This window comes from Thamnophis elegans, chromosome 10, assembly GCF_009769535.1.
Source record: "Thamnophis elegans isolate rThaEle1 chromosome 10, rThaEle1.pri, whole genome shotgun sequence".
Taxonomy (NCBI): Eukaryota; Metazoa; Chordata; class Lepidosauria; order Squamata; family Colubridae; genus Thamnophis; species Thamnophis elegans.
The window spans coordinates 14,687,602-14,699,883 of NC_045550.1; the positions used below are offsets into that span (position 1 = coordinate 14,687,602).

General features: G+C 44.0%; 1 protein-coding gene across 1 annotated transcript in view; it reads left to right on the forward strand.

Annotated features, from left to right (window-relative positions):
* AFAP1L2 (actin filament associated protein 1 like 2) overlaps nt 1–12,282 on the forward strand; it is a 97,752-nt gene that overhangs the window by 66,616 nt on the left and 18,854 nt on the right. The window contains exons 6-8 of the mRNA XM_032225872.1: nt 5,451–5,653; nt 9,984–10,163; nt 11,356–11,445. Coding sequence (XP_032081763.1) covers nt 5,451–5,653; nt 9,984–10,163; nt 11,356–11,445 — 473 coding nt within the window. The remainder of the gene's footprint in view (nt 1–5,450; nt 5,654–9,983; nt 10,164–11,355; nt 11,446–12,282) is intronic.

Sequence of the window (12,282 nt, forward strand, 5' to 3'; positions counted from 1 at the left end):
AACTGATCCCATTTAAACCCACAAATTGAATGAAGAATTGAGCAAGTTTAGGGCTAATAGTTGATAGGAAGGTGTTTAGAATCCAGGCACCACTGAACAGATGGTAAGTTGTTTACTAAACACCTTTTCTAGCATGATCTTGGGGTACAACACATTTACTTGCATTGCTGCCTCAGTTCTCTTCTTCTCCCAAAAGAGGAACAAAGTTGTATGTTTAAATATGAGACTCAACAGGACTTCCGGGGGGTGGGGGATGGCAAACTGAAATGGAGCTAATGTGGCAGAAATAAGAACCAATATAGGAGAAGCAGTGGCAGAACCTGAGAGCAGAGTTGAAAGAGAGATCTTAGGATCCCTATGTAACCACAAGTGGACTAAGTCCAACCTTCCCATTTCAAATTCTGTTGACTCTTAACTGATTCCAGGCAGGTGCTAACCATTAGTCAAGAAGATTCCTGTGCATAGGCTTTTTAGCAATAAGTCAGTGTAATTGGATCTTCCCATGCGGATCTGGTCTTTCACACCTGACATGCCCCTTGTAATTCCTATCTGGACTAGATTGCCTATAAATGATCCAAATAATTGCGTCTCTCAAGGAGACCAAGACAGCAATCTCCAGTGGGTTTATTGCTCTGGGATGGAATAGGTGTCATCTTCCTATTTGTGGTCACGAAGCAGCTTATTTTGTGCAAGAATAAAAATTCAGCGGAAAACTTAAAATATCTCCATGGATTTGTGAAGTAGGAGAGATTGTACAAATCAGAAAGTAGGGCTGTGCAATCCTTTGGACTCAATTACAGAAGAGAGCTTTGAGGTATACAGGAGGGTGAACATGGCACCTGTCCATTGCTTCTCAGTTCTGTGAAAGGGCACAACTGGTTTAAAGAACTTCAGAGGGTCCTATATTGACATCCTTAGGGAACTCAATTTGAAACCTCACATTGCTCTGAGAATTATTTAAATTAGTGTAAAATAATGTAAATAATTTGCAGTGCAAATTTCATCATATAAAAAAGACATAAAGTCTTCAACAACAATGAGGACTTCTATGGCAATAGCAAAGTGAAGGATGATGATGGTGGTGGTGATGATGATGAAGAACAGCTGTGGCCTAGAGATGGAAATCTTGCCTCACAATTGGGAAGTTGTGAGTTCAATCCTAGGTAGAGGCAGATGTAGGGTCTCCTGCTTGGGCAGGGTGTTGGACTAGATGACCTGCAAGATCCCTTCTAACTCTGTTATTTGTTAATGATATCTATTCAGTCGAATCTGACACTTGGCCAGGTTTCTCCATATCTTCTAATCTTGCACTATTTCTTTGTGTTTTTCTATACCCTGGCTGGTGTCAGCTTCAATGGTTCACAGCCATCATGTTCTTTGAAGGCCTGGATTCCTTTCACCTTAACTCTTCCAAACATAATTGCATTATTGTGTCTGCAGAATCTTGCCCGGCTGCCCTGTTTAGGATAACTCGCTCCCTCCTGAAAGGGAGGGATGCGAGTGAACCCTTACAGGGAAGAGCTGAGGAATTTGTTCAGTTTCTGTCGGACAAAGTCACTCAGATTCGGACGGACCTAGACTCCACTTGGACAGTGCCAGCAGAAATGCCGAGGGAGAGCCTTTATCAAATTTTATGGAGTGAGTTCCAGCTTGCCACTCCTGAGGAAGTGGACAAGGCCATAGGAGCAATGAGTGCCGCCACCTGCCTACTGGACCCGTGCCCCTCCTGGTTGGTTTCAACCAGCAGGGAGGTGACACGTGGCTGGATCCAGAGGATTGTAAACACTCTCTTCGGGAGGGGTCTTTCCCCCAACCTTTGAAGGAAGCGGTGGTGAGACCCCTCCTCAAGAAGCCTGCTCTGGACCCAGCCGCCCTTAAAAACTACCGTCCAGTTTCCAACCTCCCATTTTTAGGGAAGGTTGTTGAGAAGGTGGTGGCCTCCCAACTCCAGCGGACCTTGGATGAAGCGGATTATCTAGATCCCTTTCAGTCTGGTTTCAGGCCTGGTTACTGCACCGAAGCCGCTTTGGTCGCACTGACCGATGATCTCTGGCGAGCCAGGGATAGAGGTCATTCCTCTATCCTGGTGCTTCTTGATCTCTCAGCGGCCTTCGATACCATCGATCATGGTATCCTTCTGCGACGGCTAGAAGAGGTGGGAGTGGGAGCCACCATTCTACGGTGGTTCTCCTCTTACCTCTCTGGCAGGTTGCAGTCGGTGTTGGTCGGAGGACAGAGGTCAACCCCTAGGCCCCTTGAATATGGGGTGCCGCAGGGCTCAGTCCTGTCCCCCCTCCTATTTAACATCTACATGAAGCCGCTGGGTGAGATTATTTGTCGGCACGGGATTAAATACCACCAGTATGCGGACGATACTCAGTTGTATTTGTCCACCCCGTGCCAACTCAGTGAAGCGGTGGAAGTAATGTCCCAGTGTGTCAGCACCTCTCCATTTAATAATTAGGAAAGAAAGACCATGAGACTCCATACGTGGAAAATCAAATGTACTTTTACTAATTAAAAATGGTTAAAGAGCGGTTGCATAGCGAAGTCTGATTAATTAGGCACGAAAGCAGTTGATATATAGAATAGCCCATTCCACACCCCCTGGCATCATAGGCCTAGTCCAATCATAAGTCCTTCAAGTGTCAGGTGTGAGATAACTTCAAAAGGCATCACGAAGATGGAATGTCGGTGCCGTTAGTCCAGGCGGGAAACACCCACGCATGCATAGTCTGACCATCCAGAGAACTCCAGAACATTCCTCCAGCACATCGAGTAACCCCACCCAAATACCATGCCCTCCCTCCCCGTTTCATGGCAGCTGAAGCAACAGCAAAGCAGAAGCTGACACAGTGCCTGGAAGCTGTCAGGGTCTGGATGAGAATGAACAAGCTTGCGCTCAACCCTGACAAGACTGAGTGTCTTTGGATGTTGCCCCCCAAAGATAGTCTGGATATTCCATCTTTAAACCTGGGGGGTGAAATCTTACACCCCTCAGAGAGGGCTCGCAACTTGGGTGTTCTCCTGGATCCGCAACTGACTCTAGAACACCATCTGTCAGCTGTGACCAGGGGAGCTTTTGCCCAGGTTCACCTGGTGCACCAGTTGCGTCCCTATCTGGACCGGGAGGCACTCCAAATGGTCACTCACACCCTCGTCACTTCAAGGCTCGACTACTGTAACCCACTCTACATGGGGCTGCCCTTGAAAAGTGTTCGGAGACTATAATTGGTCCAGAATGCAGCAGCACGACCGATATTGGGTGTACCTAGATACACCCATGTTATACCTATCCTCCGTGAGCTGCACTGGCTCCCTATTGGTCTCCGAACACGCTTCAAGGTGCTGGTTATTACCTTTAAAGCCCTACATGGCCTAGGACCTGGATATCTCTGTGACCGCCTCCTGCAACATACCTCCTAGCGCCCAATAAGATCACACAGGGTGGGCCTTTTCCGGGTGCCACCGACTGCACAATGTCATCTGGCGACTCCTCGGAGGAGAGTCTTCTCTGTAGCTGCCCCGGCCCTCTGGAATGATTTACCCCCTGAAATCCGGACTCTCCCCACTCTCTTGGCCTTCTGAAAGTCTGTTAAGACCTGGCTGTTCCGGCAGGCCTGGGGCTGCTGATCTTGATTGACCTTCAGCCCCAATAAGATCGAGTGCATGTTGTTGTCTTTTTTAATTTGTTCTGTCTTATATTTTAAATTTTTAATATCTTCTTTTTTAAACTGTTTTTATGTAAGCCGCCCAGAGTCCTCCGGGATTGGGCGGCATACAAATCCATTAAAATTGAAATTGAAATTGAAATAATTGCTTTCTCCAGTGAATTCCCCCACAAGGCATGGCCAAAGTAAGTGAGGCACATTTCACTTTTTAATGACATGACTGGTGATAGGTTTAGGTTTATTCGATTTATATGCCACCCTTCTCCCAAGAACTCAGGGCGGCGTACAACATTAAAAGAAACATATACTACAAAAGTTTAAAAGGAATTAAATAGAATATCCCCAAACCAATTAAAATTAACAATGACACATTTTTTAAAAAAGAATTCAAAGTAAAATTAACAATAATCAATACTTTGATTTGTTTTGTTCAGGCCAGGCTGGCTTGCTGGAAAAGCCAACTTTTTAGGGTGTGTCGGAAGGACCGGAGGTCAGGGATTATACGAAGCTCCGGGGGCAGCTCATTCCAGAAGGAAGGCGCTCCCACAGAGAAGGCTCTCCCCCTGGGGTCACCAGTCGACACTGTCTGGCCGACGGCACCCTGAGGAGGCCAACTCTGTGGGATCGCACTGGACGATGGGAGACTACCGGTGGCAGTAGGTGGTCTCGCAGGTACCTTGGACCTAAGCCATGGAGCACTTTAAAGGTCATAATTAGTACCTTGTTAGGTGCTCCAGTGCTTGTTTGTTAGTCACCTTTGCTGTAATATTTTTTCTATGTGTGCGTAAGGCTCATGAAATAAATATTAGCCCCTCCCCACTGAAATTAAATGCTAGCTTCCACATGAAAAAAATTAATAAGAGCAAAAAAAAGGTGATGTGGAATAAGTTTAAACTGTTAATTGCACTATTTTCAGTGTTAGTCCAAGCAAGTATGTGAATATACTTTTGGTATGGTATCTTCAGACTTTCCTTTTCCTCTATTTCCTGTTTTTTATAATAGTCACAGATTTTTTTTAAAAAAGGAAGTCATTATTTTAATGCAAGACAAGTTATTACAGTTCTTTTGTTACTAGTTATCGTGGCTAAAAGTGGTGGATATTGAAATCTTAAGACATTTGAAGATCATCAGTTTGCATGATATAGCAGAACATAGAATTTATAAAAGTGACATATTACATAATTTCAAACTGAATAAAATCCTTGTATAATATGCATATTATTAAAACATACCACTGTGATACTTATTTCATACCTCTACAGCTTGTTGGAATAAAATAGGACTGTTGACTCAAATTATTAGTGTACTAGTTCTATCAAAATTAATGCAAGAGTTGATGGGTGTATGATTTAAAGAAAAGGTTAGGGATAGATCATAATGGAGAAACTCTACCTATCTTCTTGGGGTCAAAAACATCCTGATGGCACATAAACAATTATTTCATATGGATATGATTCATGCCATTCACTTTTCAAATTAGAGTTCAATTTATGATTTCAGCCCTTATATGGTGGCTATTATTACAAAATTTAAAAATTGGATTGGATAATGATCTTCTGCATGCTGATCAAAGTGGAATGCAAGTAAAATTGCCATATTTTCTTGAACATATTGTGATGGTTTAAACTTGGCAAGTTCTCAAGCCATCTTTATCTTTACTTCTGTTTATCTTTGTGGTACACCTTGGAATGCTTTGGAGCTAACATAGTGGAGGAAAGAAAAATCTAATCCCTTTGTAACCTTGATGTAAATATAATGGTCTCTTTCCCTTGGATGCAGATGATGAAGCTGTCAGCAGCTCTTATGAATCCTACGATGAGGAAGAGAGGATTAAAGACAAGCCAGCCTCTCATCAGTGGCCATCACCTGAAGCATCTATTGAACTTATGAAAGATTCCCGGATCTGTGCTTTTCTCTGGAGAAAAAAATGGTTAGGCCAGTGGGCCAAGCAGCTTTGCATGATTAAAGACAACAGACTGTTAGTAAGTATTTGGTGAGCCCAGAAGCTATGTTTAAAATATAAATTATTCTTGAAAATTTTCTGTTAAAACATTAAACATGAAGAATTCATACAGGAGAGGTAGCAAGTAAATCCAAAGAGTCTAAGAGCTTGATTCCTCCAGATAAACAAAGAAATACTTCTGGGAAGCCTATAAGTAGGATGTGAAGGCAACGTTACTTTTACCATATGTAATTTTCAGATGTTTTAGCAATAGCAGTAGACTTATATACCGCTTCATAGGGCTTTCAGCCCTCTCTAAGCGGTTTACAGAGAGTCAGCATATTGCCCCCAACAATCTGGGTCCTCATTTTACCCACCTCGGAAGGATGGAAGGCTGAGTCAACCCTGAGCCGGTGAGATTTGAACCGCTGAACTGCTGATCTAGCAGTAGCCTGCAGTGCTGCATTTAACCACTGCGCCACCTTGGCTCTTTGGACTACAGTTTTGGACTACAAATTTTATTATCCTGCCTTTAACAATAAGTTAGTTGGTTATGGAAAGTTTCTTGGTTTTCTGTTCTTTAAATAAGAGCTAATCATGTTTGCAAGTGTTTGCAGAAGAGCTGTTTCGGCAGATAGAGAGGGAGGTAGAGTACATAGTATGACACAGGAAGAAACCACAAATATAAAGCCAAGGTAACCCTTGTCACTCCTTATTCTATTCCAGGGCTGGGTTCCGGCTACTGCCGGTTCACTCAGGGATGCTCTTTGGGAGTGCACGCACATGCTTGATGCGCACTATGCGCACATGAGCAGTAGGTAAAAAACAAGATGGTGATCCTATGGTGCTGCAGATAGAACCGGTTTGGGGGCATGGCCAGCCGAGTTACTACCTACTCGGCCGAACCAGTCTGAACCGGTAGGAACTCACCTCTGCTCTATTCTCAATTTCAATATATTTGTTGAGAAAGAAGCCTGTGTGGATCACATGTACTCTTGTGAGAGAAGTATAGTATAAAGGAATACTGTAATTAAGAAATTAATACTGTAAATAAGACAAAGGAATACTCTAATTTAGGGGTTTTAATGCTTGAGATAAGTAACAAACTGCTTCCCCCATCCCTCCCTCTCAAATATCATTTCAACATTGGTGATGAGAATGTATGCTTGAATAAGTTTAGGTATATCTAAACTTAGTTACATGGCACATGTAAAATTTGTATTAAATGTGAAGGTTTGGTAGAGGCCTTCCTTCTACTCTTATTGGATAGTTTTAATCTTTGATTTGTAACCCCCAGTAATTCTGTTTTCATTCATTATTTCATGAAACATTTATTTCATAATTTCCATATGTCAGTTGGCTTCACTTTAAATAAATATTACTTATTACCTGTGACATACTGTTAATAGGAAGCCTATCTCTAGATATTCGATATTTAGTAAATAGCAAGCCTATTTCTTTAGATATTGATGTTAGGCAGGTGTAGTTCCCATTAAACATGGCATGAGTTAGTTGTACAATCTCTTCTCTCTGAGGCATCTGCCTGCCCACCAGAATAGATAGGGCAGGTGTTGTGGCCCAGTAGGATCTGGTTGAGCTGCTGATGGACTCGGATAGCGAGGAACCACATGAGTCTGCCAAGGAAGATGTGGAGGACCCTGGGCAGGGTTCAGACTCAGAGCAGGGACCAGAGAGGCTGGTTGGCCATCAGGAGGCGCCTGAGGCATGGAGCAGTGGGAGGATTGAAGGCAGTTTGTCCCTGATGCAAGATTAAGAAGGGCAGAGAAATGGAAGCAGCAGCTCTGTAGGCAGATTCATAGACGATGATTAAGCCCAGGTGGTTGTGGCTTGGCCCCTTCCAAGAGAGTATATAAGTGGAGAAGTTGGGAGGGGGCATTTGCAGGAAACAATTGTTTGAAACAGTATTGGAAAACTCTGTCTGCCTTGTATCCGTGCCTGTTGGATTTTGGGTTGCTGCCAACTATTCTGAAAGGGAAGGATGTGGGCAACCCTTTACAAGGTAGAGCTGAGGAGTTTGTCCAATTTCTCGCAGATAAAGTTGCTCGGCTTTGGACAAACCTGGACTCCAATTGCGCAGAGCCAGCCGAGGTACCGGGGGAGGGTCTTGAACGGCATCTTTGGATTGACTTTCAGCTTGTTATTCCTGAGGAAGTGGACAAGGCCATCGGAGCAGTGAGTGCCTCCACGTGTGTACTGGACCCGTGCCCCTCCTGGCTGGTCGCGAACAGTAGGGAGGTGACACGAGGCTGGATCCAGGCGATAGTTACCGCCTCCCTTCTGGAGGGGTTCTTTCACCCCCCTAAAGGCGGTGGTGGTGAGACCCCTCCTGAAGAGGCCGTCTTTGGATCCAGCCATCTTAAATAACTACCGCCCAGTCTCCAACTTCCCCTTTGTTGGGAAGGTTGTTGAGAAAGTGGTGGCCTCTCAGCTCCGGCGGTCCTTGGATGAAACCAATTATCTAGACTCCTTTCAGTCGGGATTCAGGCCTGGCTACAGCATGGAAACTGCTTTGGTCGCACTGACCAATGATCTCTGAAGAGCCAGAGACGGGGGCCATGCCTCTGTCCTAGTGCTCCTTGACCTCTCAGCGTTCTTCGATACCATCGACCATGGTATCCTTCTGTGACGGTTGCGAGAGGTGTGGGCGGGAGGCACCGTTCTTCAGTGGTTCTCCTCCTATCTCTTGGACAGGTCGCAGTTGGTGTTGGTTGGAGGGCAGAGGTCGACCCCTAGGCCCCTTAAGTATGGGGTGCCACAGGGTTTGGTCCTGTCCCCCCTCCTGTTTAACATCTTACATGAAGCTGCTGGGTGAGATCATTCGGCGGCACGGGATAAAATATCACCAGTATGCGGATGATACACAGTTGTATCTGTCCGCCCCGTGCCAATTCAGTGAAGCGGTTGACGTGATGTGTCAGTGCCTGGAGGCTGTCAGGGTCTGGATGGGGGTAAACAAACTGGCTCTCAATCCTGACAAGACCGAGTGGCTTGTGTTTTTCCCTCCCAATAATTGGCCATGTATTCCAACTCTCAGGCTGGGGGGTGAAATTATATGCCCCTCAGACAGGGTTCGCAATCTGGGAGTCCTCCTGGATCCACATCTGACTTTAGATCATCATTTGTCGGCTGTGACCAGGGGGGCATTTGCCCAGGTCCGCCTGGTGCACCAATTGCGTCCCTACCTGAACCGGGAGGCTCTCACAACTGTCACTCACGCCCTTGTGACCTCAAGACTGGACTACTGCAATGCGCTCTACACGGGGCAGCCCTTGAAGAGCTTTCAGGGACTTCAGCTTGTCCAGAACGCAGCCGCGCGAGCGATTGTGGGTGCGCCTCGGTACACCCACGTTACACCTATCCTCCGCGAGCTGCACTGGCTGCCTATTGGTCTCCGGATACACTTCGCTAGTCATCACTTATAAAGCCCTACATGGTATTGGACCTGGGTACTTGAGAGACCGCCTCCTGCCAATCACCTCCCAAAGACCTATTAGATCCCACAGACTAGGCCTCTCCGAATTCCATCTACCAGCCAATGCCGACTGGCGACCACCCGGAGGAGGGCCTTCTCTGTGGCTGCTCTGGCCCTCTGGAACGATCTTCCTATGGAGATTTGGACCCTCACCACCCTTCAGGCTTTCCGTAAAGCCGTTAAGATCTGGCTGTTCCAGCAGGCCTGGGGCTGCTGAGTTCCATCCCCACTCAAACTGGTGTGCTTGTTGAGACCTTTTAAACTGGCTCTGTATTGTTGTCTGTTTTTGTTTTCTTTTTTATGTATTGTTCCCTTCCCTTCCGGTTTGTGAGCCGCCCTGAGTCCCTCGGGAATAGGGCGGCATACAAGTTGAATAAAATCCAAATCCAATTCTTGCATGTGAGTCTTGTCTGGGCCTTCAGCCAAAGGAGTCGATAACTCCATGATTAAAGAGTGGCAAATAGCCAAGCCTGTGTCTAGGTGATTCACAGGCCGGAGGGGGGGTCAGAATAGGTAGGCATATTCCAAGTCCTTTCCATTAAACATTTCTATTTGTGGGTCCTTAGAGGAGCATCTTTTCTTTTGCAATCTCTGTCCTAAGGAGCACCATTGGCCCTGAGACCAGCAGCCTTCCCTCTTTAACCTTCAGGAGAGCAATTAAGATCTGGCTATGTTGATTACCATCTGGGAAGTGCGGTTTTGGGGCAAGTTTTTTTTTTTTCTTTTAGTTTTATCATTTTTTTGCTTTATGATTATTTATTGTTTGATTGGTTGTAAGACACCCAAGAGTTGGTTTTAAGATGGGCAGCTGAACAAATGTTTTAAATAATTTTAACGAAAGTAATAAATAATCTTGCCATATTTCTTTTGTTCCCAGTGCTACAAGACTTCCAAAGACCATAGTCCTCAGCTGGATGTTAATTTGGTGAGCTGTAGTGTCATTCACAAGGAGAAGAATCTGAGAAAGCAGGAACATAAGCTGAAGATCATCCCCATGAATGCAGACGTGATTGTCTTGGGTTTGCAAAGTAAAGACCAAGCAGAACAATGGCTCAGAGTGAGTGGAGCCCCCTTTTTTTTGGCAATGCCTGTTACTCCAGGTTGAAGGATTTGTTGAAGCCACAATTGCAAATGACAATACTGAAATTGGCAGCCAGTATTCTTGTGTTTTACCAGGCATGTGATTTAAGACTTTTTCTTAAAGAAACACACAGTGCCTTTAGGAAATATACTTGATGAGCTCACTAGAACCCAAGGGCAAATGTATGATTTAGAAGAGCAAAGTTCCTTGTTAAATTAAAATATTTTTAGAGAATTTTCAATGACGTTAATTTAATATTTAGTTATACCAGTCATTGGGCCACCATTTAAACTTATGATGCCACCAAGTGAATGATGCTTATAACTGATCCTCTAATTTCCAGGTTTACTTACACATTACTGTGCTTCTAAGCTTTTCAAGGGATAAATGTTCAATGTTGTGTGGCCATGCCCTTGCGTTTGATATTTCTGTACTTATTATTTTGATTTTTCTGCATCTGGATCATCTTGATTTTCCATACCGAAGACCTCTGAACTGAGGTTAGCTGTGAAAACACAAGGAAATGCTTAATAATTTATAGTTAAGTAAAAATGTCCAAGTTCAAAGCAAGTACATGCTGTTTGATAAATCTTGTAAAAGCACAAGAACACTGGCTGGCAAAGGACCAAGCCTCTGTTTCTAAATTAAACTAACCACAGCAAAAAATACATGTATGCACTCATATTGGTATAACACAGGGTTACTTTGTCAGCCCACACTGAGGTAATCTTCTATGCCTCTCGTGAGTGGTTTTAATCTACAGTGGTCAATATAGCACAGAAACTAAAATCATTTTCTTCTAATAGGTGAAAGAGGATTTAAAAAAAACTGTTGTTGGCTCATGTACTGTTTTGCATCTTGATATCTCTACTGACATGCCCAGAGACTGTTACGTAAGAAACCATTCCTAATTAGAGTAGAACAATGGAGGGGGTTGCCGAGCACATCCTCCGATTTGGTGTGCTGTTTATATATATATGTATCCTAGGCTTCACTCGCAAGCAGAGGTTTCTGAAACAGCTCAACTTTCCTTTCTCTTAACTTAAAAACTGCTTTGCTTAAATTGAATTCAGCTTCAATTAAAATGCTTTTCAGCACAGAAGAAAATAAAAGCTGTAGCTGGCCATAAGACACGAAATTGCTTATATCGTGTTTTTTCCCCTCCTAGGTAATCCAAGAAACAAGTGGTCTCTATCCAGAGGGGCCATGTGAAGGAAATCAGTACGTTCCAGATGTCCAGCGGTTCAATAACCCAAAAGTATGTCTTATCTTTTGAAGGGGATGCTTAAAAAGTAGCTCTTAAATCTTCTATTATATAATATTTTAAAACTACTTGATTATAAAAGGGAAATAATTCCCACCATCAAAACAGGAAAATGGTTGAAAACTCCAGCCTGTTTTGGATGCTGCAATTAGAACAGCTTCAAGCATCTTTCCATCCCTTCACAACAACACTTCTTTGTATCCATTTATCTTCGCAATGAGTTTGTTTCAAATTGCTTTTAAAGAGAGTTTATAGATTTAGTTCTGTTCAAATCCAGAGGAAAACATTATATTAAAAAAGCATTCTTTTTTTCTTTTCTTTTTACAATCATTTAATCCCTTGTTTCAGGGTGGCTTCAAAGCCATTGAGTGGAGCTGAGTGTTTACTGGCCTTTATAACACATATAAAACTATGTTCTTGTTGTTAGTTGCGAAGTTGTGTCTGACCCATGGACAACATTCTTCCAGGCCTTCCTGTCCTCTACCATCCTCTGGAGTCCATTTAAGCTCACACCTACTGCTTCAGTGACGCCATCCAGCTTCTTCATTCTCTGTTATCTCATTCTTCTTTTGCCCTCAATCTTTCCCAGCATTAGGATCTTCTTCAGTGAGTGTGGGGGTGTATGTGGGATCCCCACATGCATCCCAACAGAAGTCTATCTGGGATGGGAAACATGGAACAAAGGTAGTCAAACATAACCTAGAGGAAAAGACTACTCTGATGGTAGTAAGGTCTTCTTTCCTACTGGGGAGTCAGCACAGAATTTGCCTTAGGGAGTTGTTGATGTTGTTTAAATTGGAGCTACTATGTTCTGAGCTGCAGAAGAGAAGG